The 18370-nt window shown below is 44.8% G+C and overlaps 1 protein-coding gene across 3 annotated transcripts in view; it reads left to right on the forward strand.

The window, feature by feature from the left end:
* The window catches only part of nrp2a (neuropilin 2a), an 81139-nt gene that overhangs the window by 11769 nt on the left and 51000 nt on the right, over nucleotides 1-18370 (forward strand). For all 3 annotated transcript variants that reach the window (XM_051942182.1, XM_051942183.1, XM_051942181.1), the window contains exon 3: nucleotides 9690-9871. In XM_051942182.1, coding sequence (XP_051798142.1) covers nucleotides 9690-9871 — 182 coding nt within the window. The remainder of the gene's footprint in view (nucleotides 1-9689; nucleotides 9872-18370) is intronic.

Genomic DNA, 18370 nt, shown 5'->3' on the forward strand with positions numbered 1-18370 from the left:
GGATAGGGGCTTCTTTTAACACTTTTTTTTTTTACTCTCGCCTGGAGGGAGGAAGGCCTTGGCCTGCCCTCTAACACAAACTCCCACTCAGTCTCCTTCATCCCGTATGCATCAGCATGTGTGTGTGTGTGTCTGTGTATGAGAAATAGTCAGTGTGGGTGGGCGTCTACGGGTGAGTAACTCCGCAAGCATGTAAGCAACTGTTAGTTTGTAAGACTAGCTGCTGTGCTTCCCTCTCCCTTTAATCCATCTATACATCCAGCCTGTGCCGTGATAAGCCCCGTTTATAAAAAAGCCCATTAGCAAAACACGGCAACATTTATTTATGCATAACCTCTAACACTAATGTGTTTGCCCTTCTGTTTTCCATGGAAGAAGCTTTTCCCCTTTGGGGCACATAAATAGCAGCAAAAATAAGTGGAAAAAGGCGAAGTGCGGCTCGATATTCCTGCTCTCTCTGTCCTGTGTTATGCTTTTTACCCAGATTGATCCGAGCCCCATAGCACTGTTATGGGTTGCTTCCTTTTTTTCCTTTTTTTTTTTTTTTTGCCTGTATGATTAGGCACGGCCGTGTGAGAGAGCGAGCCGGAGAGTAGATTTTTGCATGTTTTTCACGGTCTCCGGCGAGGTTAGGGCGAGGAGAGCCAGAGGGGTGCAGAGGTGGAAGGGCTCAGCATCTCGGTCAAGGCTGCAAATCTGCATGACAGCCGGGATTACGGAGACGGCAGCCGAGAAAACCGGAGCCGTGTTACCTGAAAGACGCAGAGCCGTGTGGTCTAGACTGCTGATCACGGAAATGTGTCGAAGGAAAGGGAAGAGGGAAGAAAAAAATGCAGATATCATGGTCATAAAGACGGTAAATGAACATATGTTTTGGCGTCCAACCTGTCTGTGTGAAAGTGCTCATCAGCCATCGTCTCCTCCCCCCTCTCTTGGGCACTTTAGGCCTTTTATAAAACGGAGAAAAGTGCTTGGTCAGCCCAGGCAAGGGTTCTGAACTCTGGCTAATATCCCTGGCCAGCTGGTGATTTTCCCTCAGTGGGTTCAAACAGTCAGCGCTGTGGACGGTGCAGCGTGGCCAAAACCGCGGCTCTGCTGCAGCAATCAAATCGGCAGCCTTATGCAGGCGTTCTACGTCTGAGGTGGCACTTTAATTCAGGATTTCATTTCAGGGGGAGTCCGGCCATGTGCCAAATAGCTCTTACCTCCAGGCTGCCAGCCGATTGATGTGAACTAAATGTAATAAAGGCTAGATGAAATATCAGGCCCATATCTCTAATGCAATCTGCCATCACCAAGCCCCAGGATGCTACCTAGTGATATACCAGGAGCCGAGGAAGAGAGAGAGGAGAGATGATTCTCTTTCCCTCCCTCTCCTTTTTTTCCGCTCTTCTCCTTCTGTTTTTCTTGATCTCTCTCTTTTCTTCTAGCCTGAGGAGGAAGTGTTTTATTTTTGAATTAAAACAGGCACTCACACACACACATTCTCCCCCCAAAAAAACTATAGTCATTCAAGAAGATCCATTTCTTCCACCTCTCTGGGTTTTCTTTTCTCACTTTTATTTGGTTATTTCTTATTGAACGCAGCCCGAGGTGCAGATTTTTATGATCCAGCTCCGGCTGTAAATCCTCTCCCGGCCCGTGTGGTCGCAGCGAAAGGTGCCGGCAGCGCATAGCAACCGCTTCATGCAGCGTTTTGCATGTGCTCCTGTGCGTATGATATCACCCTCTCGCTAATACTCGAGGGGGAGGAAGCAGAGAGGTGAGGGATCGATGCCTGTGTTCTGGCCGTAATGGGAAATCTATAAATGATCAGCAATAGCTGGAGGGAAAGGGATGGAGAGGGCAAAAGGAGACGGATGCGTTTGCGGAGGTCACGGCTAAAGGGAGGCGTTCAGGATCCGATCTGTCAATATGAGACGCTTGGATCGCCAAGATCACGGTCATCAGCACCCACGAGTCGTTAGATGATGATGTAATAAGTCGACTTTAATGCAAAAAAGCAACATTAGCTACATTTTCAAGTGACTTCTCGCTCTTCAGGTGCCAGAATGTTGTCTCTGAATGTAATTAAAGTCGACTGATGCATCTAAATTTTCCGCCCGAACGAACACGAGGTGTCTGGGTAACGTGGCTCCATCGCAAATACGTGTTGATGCATCTGGATTAATATGCATCCAGCAGCAGGGTGGCAGCTTCAGCACAGACAGCAGTTATAGTCTGATGTTTCAGATCGATGCTAGAAAGTCTGGGGCCACGCCGAGGCGCTCTGTGGTCGGCGGTTTGGCCCCGGTCATGTGTAAGTATCAGCCTGTGATGGACGGCAGGAGAGGGCGACGAGGCATGAGGAGATGAGGAGGAGGAGGAGGAGAAGTGCAATTTGTTTTTGGGGCTAGATTGAAGATGGCAGCGTCTGTGGATCTGCAGGGATTTTGCTCGCAGCATCTAGTTAATATTTCAGAGGCACTTATGGTTTATTAGAGTCCCCTTTGAGGCGGGGAGGAGTGTGTGTGCGTTCAGACGCTCCAGGATCTGGGTGTGTGTCCCTCTGCATCGCTTCATTTCTGCCTCTTTCTTCTGTAAATCAGCAAGAGGGAGAAGAGAAGAACCAACAGATGACTCGTCATTGTTTACCAGATCGGGATCTTGAGGGTTCCTGTGCTCCGAGAGTGGAAAACTGGGGAGAGAGAAAAGAAAAAAACAACAACAATGCAGCAGGCAGGAAAATCATCTCGGCTCAAGGCCCTGAGTGTCTGAGCGCAGCCAAGTTTGGTTTGCTGCTATTCAAGAACAGCTGCTGCTCTTTTATCAGCATAAACAAAATAAATCAGACGCCCGTGATGCACCCACAGCAAATTACGTGTTAATCTTTTATGTAATTTTGGAGCTCCCAGTGAATGCTTATGTGCTTACGCAGGTATTTAGATTAAAGTAAATGAACCCGTCCACTGATTTCACAGAAGAAAGAAGCAGAAGGTTGGACATATACGTGGCTATTACTGACCCCTGGAGTCAGATGAAGATGAGCAGGGGTGTCACAGTCATCCAAGGGGCCACATTCAGCCCAATTTGATCTCAAGTAACCAGTAAAATCACAGCATAATCACCCATAAATAACCACAACTCCAAATGTTTCCTTTGCTTTAGTGGAAAAAAAAAATGTTCTGGCAATGTTCACATTCAAAGAATTATTGTTACCTTTTTACAAAACATCATTTTGTTTCGTGTCATTTGTCTATTTTTTTGTCATTTTGTGTCTCATTTTTGTTATTTTGTCTTATTTTTTTGTCATTTTTGCTCTGACTTTTATCGTTTTTAGTCATAAAGTGAAATACAACATCATTCAGTTCCAGATGTGATGAAAAATCGGACGAAAAACTTACAAAGCAACCAAAAAAAATCAGACGAATGACACAGGCCAGCCGAAAAAAGACACAAAATTACAAAATTGAGACAAAAAAATGACAAAAATGGGATGCGAAATGACAGAAACAAGACGCAAAATTACAAATAAAGCAAAACACAAAATGACAAAAGTGACAAAAAACACAAGCAAGACAAAAAGGAAACAGAAAATGACCAAAACGAGAAACAAAATCACAAAAACATGAGACAAATGACAAAAGTAAGACAAAAAACAAGACGAAATATTACAAAAATGAGACACAAAGTGAAAAAAGAGACAAAAATGAACAAACAGCGAATCAAGCAAAACACAAAATGACAAAAATGAGAAACAAAATCACAAAAACATGAGACAAATGACAAAAGTAAGACAAAAAACAAGACAAAATATTACAAAAATGAGACACAAAGTGAAAAAGAGACAAAAAATGAACAAACAGCGAATCAAGCAAAACACAAAATGAAGAAAACAAGAAAAATATGACAAAAATGAGACACAAAACAGCAAAAGAACAATGTATAATCTAGAATTTAACTCTATGATCAAAACAACTTGCCATGGTTAATGTCTTCTCTGTAATTTTTACGCTTTACAAAGTTGTCCCCTGGACCGGATCGGACCCTCTGGAGGGCCGGTTTTGGCCCGTGGGCCGCATATTTGACACCTCTGGCACAGAGAATGACCACTAGCATCCCCCATAATACCACACTGGGCTGGTAGAGAGGCCTGTAAATGCGCACTTGTACAGTTTATACGTGCGGTTGCTTCTTGCCTGCAGGAAGCGTTCCCGATCCCTCAACAAACGGCAAAGGTGTGAAAGGCAATTAGTTGTTTTGGCGCAGGGTCGGAGTGATATATGAGCGCAGAGGAAGAAGAGACATGTCTGGACTGGTGCAGAATTACTGGCCCTTGAGGGTTTTTAGTTTCCTTAACCCCGCTCCCTCTGTTGCAGCTATTCTCAGCGGGGGGGAGAACGTGGGGAGGGCGAGCCCGGTAACGGCTCCCTAAACACAGGGGCCGCTCATGCAGACCCAGACAGACTGCCAGACAGACAGACAGACAGACAGAGAGCCGGAGATGGATGGTGTCAGACAGAAAGGCGGAGTTTGGATCAAAACAACCTCCTAATGGGACCTGGATAAGGGGGCTGTCTGCTCATGTGTGTGTTTTCATGGGTGAAGATTCATAAGTGCGCATGTGTAGCTGATTTATGCGTGTGTGTGTGCAGTGTCCTGGAATGCGTTCAAGAGTGTGTTTGAAAGAGACAGACAGTGGGCTCTCACACGTCAGGCCCTCATGCATGTATTCATCAGAGCCTGGGGAGAGGCTGAGCGAGCAGGTCAATAATCACATCTGAGGAACACTCGCCGGCTGACGCTAATCCACGACAGGAGAGGGAGAAGGATAGAGACCCACTCCAAAATCAATTAAAACCTAATTAGGCTCTCAGCTCTTTTGCGGGCCTTTTATCCTCGGCGCTGGCGATACAGCAGCGCGGCCGTGTTTGTTCATATCTCCGTCCCCTCTGCGTGTGTGTGTGTGTGTGTTTGCTGGCACATGCATGGGTGTGTGTTTTCCTCTGAGCATGTGTCAGTTACAGCCCTAAGCAGGTGTACTTAGGGATAGCCGTGGCTTCTCTCAGACTCTCGGTGGGAGCTTGCCGCTAAAGCCTTCGCGATCGCCTCTGTAATGCAGGATTACAACCAAGACATGTATAAGAGTATTGGACAGCAGCTCCTTCACTCGCTGCCGTGAGTGCACTTCAGGCTGCCTTTTGTGCACATTTACTGCAGCCGTTTACAGGCTTAAAGTGCAGGAATGTAGAAGGACGGAAGCCTGTCTGCTCACCAGCTCTTAATGTGTTGGTACGTTTTGGATGGTGTTGGTATGAAGTTGAGGAACTGGCACGAGACAAACGGATTAGAGCAGGGGTGTCAAACTCATTTTAGTTCAGGGGCCACATTCAGTCCAGTTTGATCTCCAGTGGGCCAGACCAGTAAAATCACAACATAACCTATAATCTGGAACTGAATGATGTAATATGTTGCTTTATGATCAAAACCACAAAAATCAGGGAAAAAAAACAAGACAAAATATTGCAAAAATGAGACACAAAAAGCCAAAAACGAGACACATAATGACAAAAAAGATGAGGAAAAAGGACAGGAAACAAAGCAAAAAGAGAAAACTTAGACAAAAAAATTGGACAAATGACAAAAACAATCACACAAATGACACAAACAAGACCAAAAATGACAAAAGTGAGAAACAAAACAACAAAGAAGTAAACAAACAACACAAGTGAAACAAACAAAACGACAAAAACGAGAAACATAATGACAAAAACATGAGACGAATGACAAAAGTCAGACAAAAAAACGACAAAATTTTACAAAAAATGAGACGTAAAATGACAAAAGAACAATGAACAACCTAGTATTTTACTCTAAAATCAAAACAACTTGTCTGGGCCTGGAAATTATTTTAAATTTACAATTTACAGTTAATGTCTTCTCTGTAATTTTTGCACTTTACAAAGTCATCCCGTGGGCTGGAGTGGACCCTGTGGAGAGATGTTTTACCTCTTCTTCTTCATATTCTCCATGATTTTTTTGGTTTATTGAAAGTCAGATTGTCCTAAATGTCTCTATCAGTCAGATGCTTGCCTTACGTGGACGATACCGTGGTGACACTTGGTGTTGATGCTCGTCTTTGTGAAAGAAAAGGAGACCTTAGAGCTGCATTTCTATCTTTTTTTCTGTCCTGCAAAGACTAATTAGGTTACTTTTGACCAGCGAGAGGAAGTGCTGCGCTTCACTTTCACTTCTTCCACTGATTGCATTCCTTCAGTGCAATCCAGGACAAGCTGCTGAAGGAATGCAGCCCACAGCATCTCTGAATCCCGTCTGAGCGTATGCTTACTGCTCCCTGCGAGCATTCACACCTGTACTTAGAGCTGTCCACTTGTGATCAGATCACCCAGGATGCATGTTAATGCCAGGTGTGAACAGGCCCTCTGACCCAGATTAATGTGGCTGGGATTATCCCTCCATCAGCAGTCTTAGCTTGAATGCTCTGTATTGGAATCAATACGCTGCAGGAATGAGATGAAAAAAAAAGAGGCTTAGTGACTCTACTTAATCCAGGTTTTATTCCAAGCTGCCAGTACAAAAGCAGTCTTAGTGCTTAGACGCCACAAAGAAACACAGCCTGGAGCTGATTGGTACGTCTCAGCTTTTCTAAACACTTTTCATTTTAGCGAAGGAAAAAGTGGTTTTCTGTTCAGATCATTAGCAAGATGCCGAGTTTCAAACTCAGAATGAAGCTTTTTCGACATCAAGCGGCACATCACAGTAATTAATGAGGCGACAGCGGTCCTACCGTGTTTCCAGCAGCTTCGTCACACGGACTAATTGTGTTTATATGTCTGTGTGTTTGGAGGGCGTCCTCTGTGGAGCCGCAGGGCGTCTGCAGCGTGCATGGCGAAGAGACACTTGTTAGAACTGCAGAGAGAAAAGGGCGAATATATATATAATATTATGGAGACCAGAATTACACAGAGATTATTCACAGTTGCGCAACTTAAAATACATCAACATGCGCATTTAGTGGAAAATTGAGAACACACACACACAGAAGGTAGCGAAACAAACATATTCTTTAGAGCAAAGAGGAGAAGATTATTCTGCGTGACTCCTGTGTCGAGTAAAAATTCATTGAAACTTGCTTTAAGCAGAACTTCAGCACCAGGCTGGTAACAAACAAACATTATAGAGATTTCCACACCTTAAAATATTGTCACAACCCCAAATTATTTCCTCTAAAAGCCGGTGATTCACCGTCAGCTCCGAGCACAGACTGCTCCCGTCTTAATCATGCCAACAAAGCTATGCTGTCATTTATTGGACGAAGCAGGAAAGGGCTGTGATTTACAGTAAATGACAGTTTTGATCGGAAACTTTTTGAGGAAAACATCTGAAAGAACGAGTGGCTTTGGCACACATAAAGAACAAGTTAAATGTGATTTGAAGTTGTAAGTGGCTGATAAAGTCACTCTGGGTTTCAGCTTTCTCTTTTCCTCTGTATTTTATATGGTCATAATAGCCCCATATTTCACCATGCAATAAAGTTTTCAGGAACTTGTGAGCCATTTCAGAGCGTCCTTAACCTTTGTGTGTGTTCTGACCTCATGAACCGTCGCTCTAGAACCAATTTCTGGGCACAAAAATGTACCTACCCTAAAAAAAGACTTCCTTTCTCCAACACTGTGATCAACAACTTAAAATCCATCAAGAGGACTAAAGTAACAAAGCATCCGTTTTATTCTTTTTGCTCCTTGAACTAGATTTATGTGCACTAACTACCATTTGTTGTTGTTTTGGCTCGCTAAGAGTTGATGTCATGGTTCAAACTGTTCAGACATGCATCACTTCCCTTGTTGCTTTTCGAATGGGAACGAAAAGACGAGAACAATGTGGCGCTGTGATGACAGTTTATCTCACTTTGGACTCAAGAGATTGGAACCATGCAATGCCAAAAACACAGGCAACTCTGAGTGAAAGAACAGATTAAAAGTGACTTCTGGAGTGTTTTTCTCCAGCATTTATCAAGTCAGTGCAAACGGTAATCTAATATCAGTCTTCATTGTTCTAAAAATGGCTCATAGAGAGATTAGGGTGTTCGTCATGAGCAGGTGAACACTTGCCGTCCCCCAAAAAATTGAATCACAGAAGCGGATTTTTGTCTCAAAATTGTGTGTGTGTACAATGCAAATCAGCATACGTAGAAGTGGGATCCACAAATCCGTTTTTTTTTACCCCTGAATAGCAAAAATAGGCTCAGAAATGCGCCATTGAAAGTCGGAAATGCTCGGACGATATATACAAACAGTAATGAATTTATTCACAGGTATTTTTTGCTCGTGGATCATTTTAGTGAATGTGCAGGTCAATTTGCAATATATTTTTGAGAGTTTGCTGGATTTTTTTTCCCATTTGCGAGAAGTGTTTTATATGTACAGATCACACATCTACACACGGTTTGTCATTCTGCTCACACAGTTAGTTTAGAATTTAGTTTTATTATCGGTTTTATGCGCTCGGAGTTAGCACTGTGGTCGAAGCTGCTGGATTTTGCACCTCAGTGGAAGCAGACAGGCTGATTCCTGTAAATATCCGTGTCTGCGCCGGATTCCTGCTGCAAAAAAGCACCAAAATGTCATGTTTTGCAAAGCGCAAGTAATAATGCACAGCTAAATTACACAAAAAAGTGCAAATTCTGAGAAGTTTTAGTCGTTTGTAATGATTGTGAACGTCATCTAGTGTTCTGAAAGGCAGAATGTGTTGCCTCTGTCTGTGCCTCTCTGATGATGCTTAGGTCTAATAATGTCAGAGGAATGACACACTGAGGGCCATGAGCTAATTCTGGATCAGCCAGGTGGGCTCCCTTTGTATGGCACACACACTCATAAAAACCACACACACACACACACACACACACACACACACACACACTCGAGTGGCCTGACAGTTAAGAATTTGCTTTTATCGTTCGGGGTCAGTTGGCTCGTCAAAGGTCACAATGAGCTGAGAGCTGAAGCATGTGAAAGCTAATAAGCAAGATGTCTTTGCATTTATTTATCCCGATTTTACTCTCCAACCTCCACCTCACTCCCCTTCACCTTTTACCCCCCGGCCTTCACCTCCTTACTTTTTCATGAGGCTTCGCTGTCTATTTTTACGCTTCTCATTAACGAATCCATCCAGCCGCCTGTTTGCCTGCATCTTTACATCTTTCCTTTTTCTCTCCATTGATCCCAGATTGAGCAATGTGGGCTGAAGTCTTTTGGATCTGGATTTGTTGTTCTGAGCAAAACTGGGTCACGCAAACTAGTTTTATTAAACGCAGCTAAAGGGGAGCAACACATGCAAAGTGCAGATGCTTTGGCGTCAAGCCCGTGGCAGATATATTTATTTGTCTTAATGTTGTGTTGCATTACTGAATGCTTTGCTTGGACGCTGTGCATTCTGTCCCGAGGCTGACCTCTGATGGTAAATAGGTCCACACCTGTCTGGTTTTTATTAGCTTAGCTGGTTGCATAACCCCATAACTATCCATCTATGTTTATCTCCCCTCTGCTGCTCCCCTTTCATCTCTTTACCTTTCCTAGTCCCTTTCCTGCTGCATTGAGCTCAGTGTAAGACGTGTGAATGCAAAGATTGTTGCTTTTCAGAGGATATTTCAATGCAACGGCGAATAATCTTGATCCCTTCTTCCTTTTCAGATACGACTACATAGAAATCCGCGATGGGATTTCAGACACGGCCGACGTTTTGGGTCGACACTGCAGCAACATCGCCCCGGCGCCCATCATCTCTTCCGGACATTCCCTGCAGATCAGATTCGTGTCGGACTACGCACATCAGGGGGCCGGCTTCTCTCTGCGCTACGAGATTTTCAAAACGGGTGAGTGCAGGGGGAAAAAAACGCTCATTGGTTGAGTCAAATAAATACAGAAAGCCAAGTGTTTATCTTCAAGTTTGTTAGAAGTTGTCAAAGTTTGAAGGGTGCTGATTGGTTTTATAATCCACTATATTATATAAGTGTTTTATTAAGGATTAAAAAATACAATGAAATTCTGTTAGCAGCATGAGTCGTAGTGGGCACTGTTCAGCGAGCAAAATATAAGAATAGATGCATTTATACATGTATTTATTGGGTTTTGTTGGAAGTTCAAGTAGTATTTTATAACTGATAACTAGAATAAGCAGCAAAACAAATCTGTTTGAATACAGTGGCTAATGCACCCAATAAAATAAGAGGAAAAAGTGACCCAAAGTGTCGATAAAATACATGGAAAACGCAGGAGTGTTAGTAGCAATAGAAGCAGCAACATGAAGCAGAATTCAGTTTTAAGTCATTTTTTAAATTAAAGTTGGAAATGTTAGATATTCTGATGTGATTACACTTGGTAATATTCAGCCAATTCAAACGTTTTTCTTACTTATGTTGCTTAAACATGATGAAGAATAATATTTAAAGACTTCTTTGGGGACACATCTGAATATGAAGTTTCCGATTTTGTCAACGCGTCACTTCTTTGCCCTCATGTCAGTGACCGGGCATGTAAACAAAACTTATGGACAGAGACGCAGAAAACTACTTTAAAGACGCCTGAAAGCATGTGAGGAATGCTCTCTTAATTGGCGCAAGATCCGCTTCCTCTGGGGACACGAGGAGGGCTGGGTGTGGGAGGCTGTGGTGGGATGATGGAGAGCGCCGCGAGGCAACACCGAAGGTTAAAGGTTTACGGGTAGAGGCAGTGGCGGGGGGAGATTGATGGGGGGTGAGTGTGTGCCGAAATAGAATTTTTTTTTCTTTCTCGAAGTCATCAAAGTGCACGAGGTGAAGTGCACTTTGCAGGCAAGGTTGAAGTATATTTGTTTTGGTGCTTGTGTGTGTGTGTGTAGTAGTCGTAGAGGTGAAACGGTCAGGTGGCCTTGGGGCGGCGAGATTTATGTTCAAGTGAGTTTATTGTCTCTGCATGTTTGGAAGCTCTTCTTCCAAATATACAGGAGGTTCTGGGTTTACGATGTATGGCTTTTCGTCTTTACATCGGAACTGGTTATGTGGAACTAGCTGGTGAGCAGGGCGGACGAATACATCGTCAAGCAGCGCTATAAGACGGCTTTGTTTACATTCTCCAGTTGTACACCACCTTGGATTGTGCTACATTCGCTAACTTTTTGCCCTTCATTATGGCTCCCAAGTGTAAGTCAGACTCTGCTGATGTTTCAAAGAAAAGGAAAGCCATCTCCACAGAAATGAAATTAGAAAGAGGGCGAAACTCAAGTCATATTGTAGCAACCCTCTGTAACTAAACATGGTGCGTTCACTGACATTAGGTAAATCTGGATTGACCAATAAACACTGAAACTGATGAAGTGTAAACTATGTTACAAATCAAGGCCGGAGTCTACAACTTGACCTTGTTCAAATGTCTAAAAATTTGCTTTCATGATCTTCAGAAAATCACTAAGAGACGTCAGCATTCAGAGGGCATCAGGAGTTAATTCTTAGCAGTGATAAAACCCCAAGAAGAACTGAAGATACTGAGCTGTGCACTGTCTTTTATGCTGTAAGAGTTGGTCATTTTTCCAAGTATATAGGGCGTTTGATAGGAGTGACAGTTTGGACAGCATCTCTTGGTCAGATCATGACATCAGGTTGTCATATTTCACCCCTAGATCATTTTATAGAAGACATTAAGTTCATTAGGTCATCTTTTACAGAGAACATGCCCAGACATGTTGAAACTTTTTGTTCCACATCTTATTATTTTTGATAAATTTCAACGCATTTTTTTTAAGATATGTTAAAAGTTATCATAAATGAACTCTACACCTTTATGTTTTGAGTACATGTGTTTTACTTCTGGTGTTTCGTCGAATGGCATTTGCCAAAATTATATCATCTCTTATTGTAAGCACATCGTACCCAAAAATATTACACTTGTTACGGCCGTGGCCGTATTTGGTGTTTTTTTGTTGTAGTTTCGAACTGTTTTATTGTCTGGGAGTGGGTGCTCTGTGGTTGTGTGTAAATCTTTGTGTGCAGGAGGCGTGATTGGCGGACGATGCTGATTGGCTGGCTGTCATTTCAAATCCTGGCGGCTGGCAGTGATGGATGAGCCACTTTGACAGCAGCACCCCTTGTGTGTCTCCCCAGCCTCCAAACCTTTGAGAAATAGATTAGAATAGCGGAGTTTTTGTTGTTAGGTTCAGTAGATCTCTTATTTTTGCTTATTGTGTTTGTTTTTGGATTGGATATGTTCTTTTGTTTGAGAGCAAGAAACGCCTCTTTAGTTTGTATCCGTCTTTCGTTGGTTTTGAATGAGTAGCCCATGCAGTGGCCTCTTTAAGTTGTAATTATATTGTAAAATAAATATTCTGGTATTTTTTTTAGAACTTGTTAGACTGTCGTTTCTTTTGGGGACTGGGGAACTATTCGGGGTTTTTTTTTACTTTATGTTGTGCACCCTACCCCCTAGACAGGGGCATAACACACTACAAAACCTCACCATCAACAACAATATCGGTCCATTACGATATTGTTAGCTTCTTGTAAAATGATGCATACATGCAGGAAAGTCGTTGGCATTCATGACTTTTCTGTAGAACTGATCGTGATGCATGTAACGGCTTTGTTTACATTTTCGCCGGAGTTCCGACTTGCGGCGAAATTCGACTTGCATCGATCCGTAGGAATGGAACTCTGACGTAAGACTAACTCAAAAAACAAGAAATTAAAAGGAATTTGTCATAAAAATCGTGACTTTCAGGGCACAAAAAGGCTTCCTTATCACCTCCCACCTTTGAAAAATCTCTCCGGTTTAGTGTTAAAACGAATGTGACCCAGATTTGAGCGCCGTTACCAAGGCCACCAGCTCGAACCCCGACAATGTAATAGTGTAGATTGCATCTGTCTGCACACACACACACACACACACACACACACACACACACACACACACACACACACACACACACACACACACACACACACACACACACACAGATGGATTGAAGGCTGGTGGATGAGGGATGCGGTTGCCATGGCTTTAACAAGATCCTGGTATAAATTCAGGGGGTATAAGAGATTGTGTCACCGTGTGAGTACATGTAGGTGTCTGCTGCCTGCTTGTGTGGGTGGTTCCGCTCAGCTTGTTTTGCGAGATTCTGTCTGTCTGTCTGTCTGTCTGTATGTATGCGGAGGCGGCAATGATAGATGCACGTGTGTGAGAGACAGAGATAGACAGACCAAAAAAACCCCAAAAAAACGGGCACGGTGGGGAAATGATTGGGGTGACTGACAAAGGAGGAGTGAGTCAGAGAGTGAAAATGTATTCAGGATGCGTGATTGAGGCCATGTGTTAATTATGGCGTTCCCGGCGCCTGCACGCTCTCTCATCATCGCTGTTTGTCTTACCGTGGCAGGCCTGGGCCGCAGGTTTCCTCTGAACAGCTTACAACTTGTGACGGGTACACAGAGATCCTGGCTGAGATGTGTTTATTTACCAGAGTGGAAGTAATTGCATAACCATTACTTCGTTAATGGGTTTTAGTTGCGTCTTTTTTGTGTGCGTGTTTGTGTTTGGAAGACAGAAATATTACATTTGAACGTGTGCGTCGGGGTCGCGGTGGCGGGTCTGTATGTGTTTTTAAAGGGTGCGTCCTGGCAGAGATGGAATCTGAGCGCACAGCTGGGAGACGTGTGCTTCTGTCCGGCTTCCTTAAGATCTTAAACGGACAGTACAGCTCACGGCGTAGACAAACCCCCACCACACTGTGCCTCGACATCAGACAGTGTGTGTCTGAGAGAGAGAGAGAGAGAGCGAGAGAGAGGGAAAAGGGGCAGATCTTGGCCTGCTTTCTACACTCTGAGCTAATGATACAGCGGCTTGTTTTCGTTTTGCTCATTCAACCTTATTACATAAGCAGTGACTGTAAACGTCTCCGGGGAGTTTTTGAATTGGACAAACAATCTGTTTGTTCGTCTGCATGTGTGTCTAAGGGGGGGGGGTACAGTGCGGCGAGAGCTAATTATTTCCAGAAAGGAGGATCGGGAGGCGACCTTTGACTCTACATCCATCCTGCACCCTTCTCCTGAGGGGAGTCGGGGTGAGCGTTTCCCCCTCAACAACATCCTTCCATGCACCCCCCCACCCCTGTACAGTGAAAGTGCACACCTCCCCTCCTCCCCCTTATTGTTGTGGCCTACTTTGGTCCTACTCATGCGTGCTTAACCCTTTAGTCAGCCCCAGCTAGCACCCCCCACACCTCCCCTTCCACTTTCACTTGAACGCAGTCACGTGCCGCTGATGCTGTTACCACGGCTACAGGGGGAAGACTTGCCGACAAAGCCGGCCCCCGTTTCCCCCTTCTTACCCCCCCGAAGCCCACCACTAGCACGGCAGGGGCAGATAACATCGCAGCCAATCCCCAGCCAAGAGAGAGCACCTTAGGGCGTTGGGTCTCCTCCTCAACCGCTGTTGACCGCTGCCGTGGCATCTGCAGCGTGAGCGACGCCCAAGGCCGGACCCCCGCCCAAGTGCCAGTCAAAACAAGGGACCCCATGTGTGTTTCGGATGCCATCATGTTGATTGGACGCTGACCCCTCGCCTCAGTAGCGGCTGTTACTACATGGCGGCGTTTGTTCCTGAAACCCCCGAGTCGTCCCATTGCTGAAATTACTCTCTAGTACACGGGTGTCAAACTCATTTTAGTTCAGGGGCCACATTCAGTACAATTTGATCTCAAGTGACCGGTAAAATCACAGCATAGTAACCTATAAATGAGCACAACTCCAAATGGTTCCTTTGTTTTAGTGTAAAAAAGTACATTCTGACAAACGACAAAATGACAAAAACGAGACACGAACCAACAAAACAAATGAGGAAAACGGCATGAAACGCAACAAAAAAGAGACAAAATTGGACAAAAAAGTTACAACGGATCAAAAAAATGGACAAGCGACAAAAACAAGACAAAAAAATTACACAAATAAGACCGTAAATGACAAAAGTGAGAAACACAACAACAAATAAAAAGACAACCAACACAAGCGAGGGAAGAAAAACACAAACGATACACAAAACAACAAAAAAACAAACACAAATGAGACCAAAAGGAAACACGAAACAGCAACAACATGAGATGAACGACAAAAGCGAGACAAAATTTTACAAAAATGAGATGCAAAATGACAAAAGAACAAAGAGCAGTCTAGTATTTTACTTCATGATCAAAAGAACTTGTCATGGTCTAGAAATGATTTCAAATTTATAGTTTTACAATTTTAAAATCTGCAATTAATGCCTTCTCTGTAATTTTTGAGGGCCGGATTGGACCCTCTGGAGGACTGGTTTTCGCCCGCGGGCCTCATGTTTGACACCCCTGTTGTAGTAATTGAATGGCAACGGTGAATTATTCTTCATGAATAACTAAACTGAGCGCAAAAGAGTAGTTAAGACTGATCAGCGATGAAGAAAACGTGTTCCAAAATGAAATAATAAGTCACGATCATGAACTGCACAAACACTTTGATCACAAACAGCAGGAGGCTTTTTGGCGTTTTATGTTTTGTGTGTGTGCAGAAGATGAAATTCCATTTCACAGCACATAATAGAGGCATCAGCGTGAAACGTGACTGAGAAGAAGCATTCCTCTCTATATAAAGCTGCCTCAGACTGATGCACAGTGTCTCTCCGGGTCCATAAAAGCGTCAAACCGTGGCACGCCAAGAATGTTGTTTTCCTTTTCATGGGTCTTCTCGTTGTTCCGAGTGTTGTTGTTGTTGTTGTTGTTGCTGCTGTGGGTTTTCCCCCGGTGCAGCAGGCCCCTTCCGTTACACAGTTTACGCGCACATACACAACCCTCCTCGCACGCCTCGGGAGAGATTTTTCTTCAATGAAACCTCGAACTGAGCTCAAGCGGGGTTACATGAGAGATCTGTGTGAGGAGCAGTCGGTGCGTCAGACAGGCAGGTAGGGAGCGGAGGGCGAGGGTTTGATGCGCGGCAGACGCTTGCGAGACGCCGAGGTTGAGCCCTCAGCGAGAGTTGCGTGCCGAGGACTCAGAGACGACGCCAGACAAGACGGAGAGTTAAAAGAGTGAATGAACACAGACTCTGCATGTCGCCGCCGAGGAGGGAAGGAGGAGCAGTGGGACGGGGGTTGCCCTGACACAACATGTGGAGCTACTACTACATCAGGCGCTCATGTGCAAGATTGGAGTGGTTTCTACCCAGCAACTCGCCCCTCTGGCCCCCTGCGTCACACTGACACTCACACACTCGCACCATGACCTCCCACTCTCTGCCAGCAGACAGCTCTTGCCAAATGGCAGCTCATGGTGCGATGCAAGCACCGACTGGGAGCGAGGCAAGCGTGTGTGTGTGTGTGTGTGTGCGTGCTGTCGTGACGTAGTGTTTTTGGCGTGCTCATACGCCGTGAACTAATGAGCGCTAACGAAAAGCGAAGGTGCACACGCAAACACATGCACGCGGCATTGGCACGAGCCGGTGCGCGGCGAGTGTAAAACAGACAGTCTAACAAGGAGCAGTGTGTTCGGAGGCGAGGGAGTCAAGCTGTGCTCAGATTGAAGTTTTTTCGGCAGCGGGGCTCCAGACTGCTGCACTGTGACCCAGTAAAGAAACAAGGCCAGTGTGTTAGCGGGTCTCACACACACACCTTCACACATACGCAGAGATAAACACACCAGCAGCAAGAAATGCATGTCAGCTGCTCGATAAAAGGAATGCACAAAAAAAGACATGCAAAGACACAAATAGACATCACATGTGGCTCATGCATACTGTATCATTCTTTTATTGTACGCACATTGCAATCACATGCAGATTTCATGCTGTAACACACATGCACACATGGGGGAGGTGAGGTCAGTAGAGGAGGGGATGGGGAGATATCGCCTGTAGTTTGCTGTAAATTACTGCCATATTTCAACATGCTGAGCGGTGTAGGCAGCCAGGCTCCGAGCATGAAGGCAGATGATCTACGGGGGTTTGATGTTACCGTGTGTGTGTGTGTGTGTGTGTGTGTGTGTGTGTGTGTGTGTGTGTGGGAGGCAACACAAGAGGTTGAATGCTGCTTTTAACATGTGGGGGAAGATTCATTTGTGTCTTCAGCTCATACATGCCAAAAAGATCAATAGGCAGATACGTGCATAGACACTGCAAATGCACACACACATATATAAAGATAGATATAACAAGTAGAGCAAAAAATCCGAGGTGAAAAACCCGAGATAAAGAAGCAGCAAGAGGAGAGGAAAAACAAAGTGAGAGAGACACACAGTGTGCGTCTCCTGAGTTTTTTCCCGCTGTCTCTGTGCTGATTGGGGTCAGTTCTCTGCCATTAACCAAGTGTAGACAGGGGAGGGCCGGAGCAGCCAGTCGACCCCGCCGCTTTTATAGGGCTGCCTGATAATAAGGACTGGTGCCTCAGAGGAATGCTGCCGAAGGAACGCTCTGTTAACGCGTCTGCTCTCCTAAACGCCGGCTTTATGAATATGAATGCGGTTATCAAATGCAGCCTGGCAGCTCTCTGAGACAGTGCAGTGCCGCTGCTGCCGCTGCTGCTGGATGCAGTCCTGCTTTCCCAGGTTTGAAATCCACCAGATGATTCTCCCATGAGCCTCTTCAACCCTCCCTATCTGCTTTCCAACACAGTCTATGATGGGAAAATACCACGAGAACAGACTTGTTTCCTTATGCTAGCTACACTCTCTTGGCAAAGGATAATGTAATGAAATACATCTTCTATCAGTTAGCAGGTCATGTGTAATTTTAGCAGGGGAGAAGTTGGAAAACAATGTCCGGTTTTAAGTGCACTTATAAATACCTGCAAGAGGAGCTGTTATTTAAGTGCCATCTGTTGGTTTGGAAAGTGGAAACACTTGTGTCATGTGCATGTGAACAGAGATCTAATGAAAATCTTTCAGCAACAGAAGCACATGAGCATGTTTGGCCTTTCTGTGAGCATAAAAATAGAGACACATCAAGACGTACAAGTGAACTGTTTATAGCCCACATTATAAAGATAGAAGTGTTCGAGGGCAGCAGACAGACTGAGGAAAGAACCGCAGTTTGTGAATGAGGCTGTGTGTGTCTGTTTTGTGCGCTGCGCTGTCAGCTCTCTCTCCCGCCGTCATTGATGTGCCGGTCCATAAACACTCGGCCGTGACTCAGGCTCCCTCAGCGGGCCGCGGAGCAGTGGCTGATGGGTAGATGATCTGAGCCACACAGCTGCTGCCGCTCAAGGTGAGCCGCCCAGGGCGCATAAATCTGCATGGCTAATGAGGAGTCGCCGCAAAGGGCCCACTTAGAACCATTACACAAGTTTTGCGTGGTGTGTGTGCAAGAGAGGGTGATCCGTGCACACACACG

This window comes from Acanthochromis polyacanthus, chromosome 22, assembly GCF_021347895.1.
Source record: "Acanthochromis polyacanthus isolate Apoly-LR-REF ecotype Palm Island chromosome 22, KAUST_Apoly_ChrSc, whole genome shotgun sequence".
Lineage (NCBI taxonomy): Eukaryota > Metazoa > Chordata > Actinopteri > Pomacentridae > Acanthochromis > Acanthochromis polyacanthus.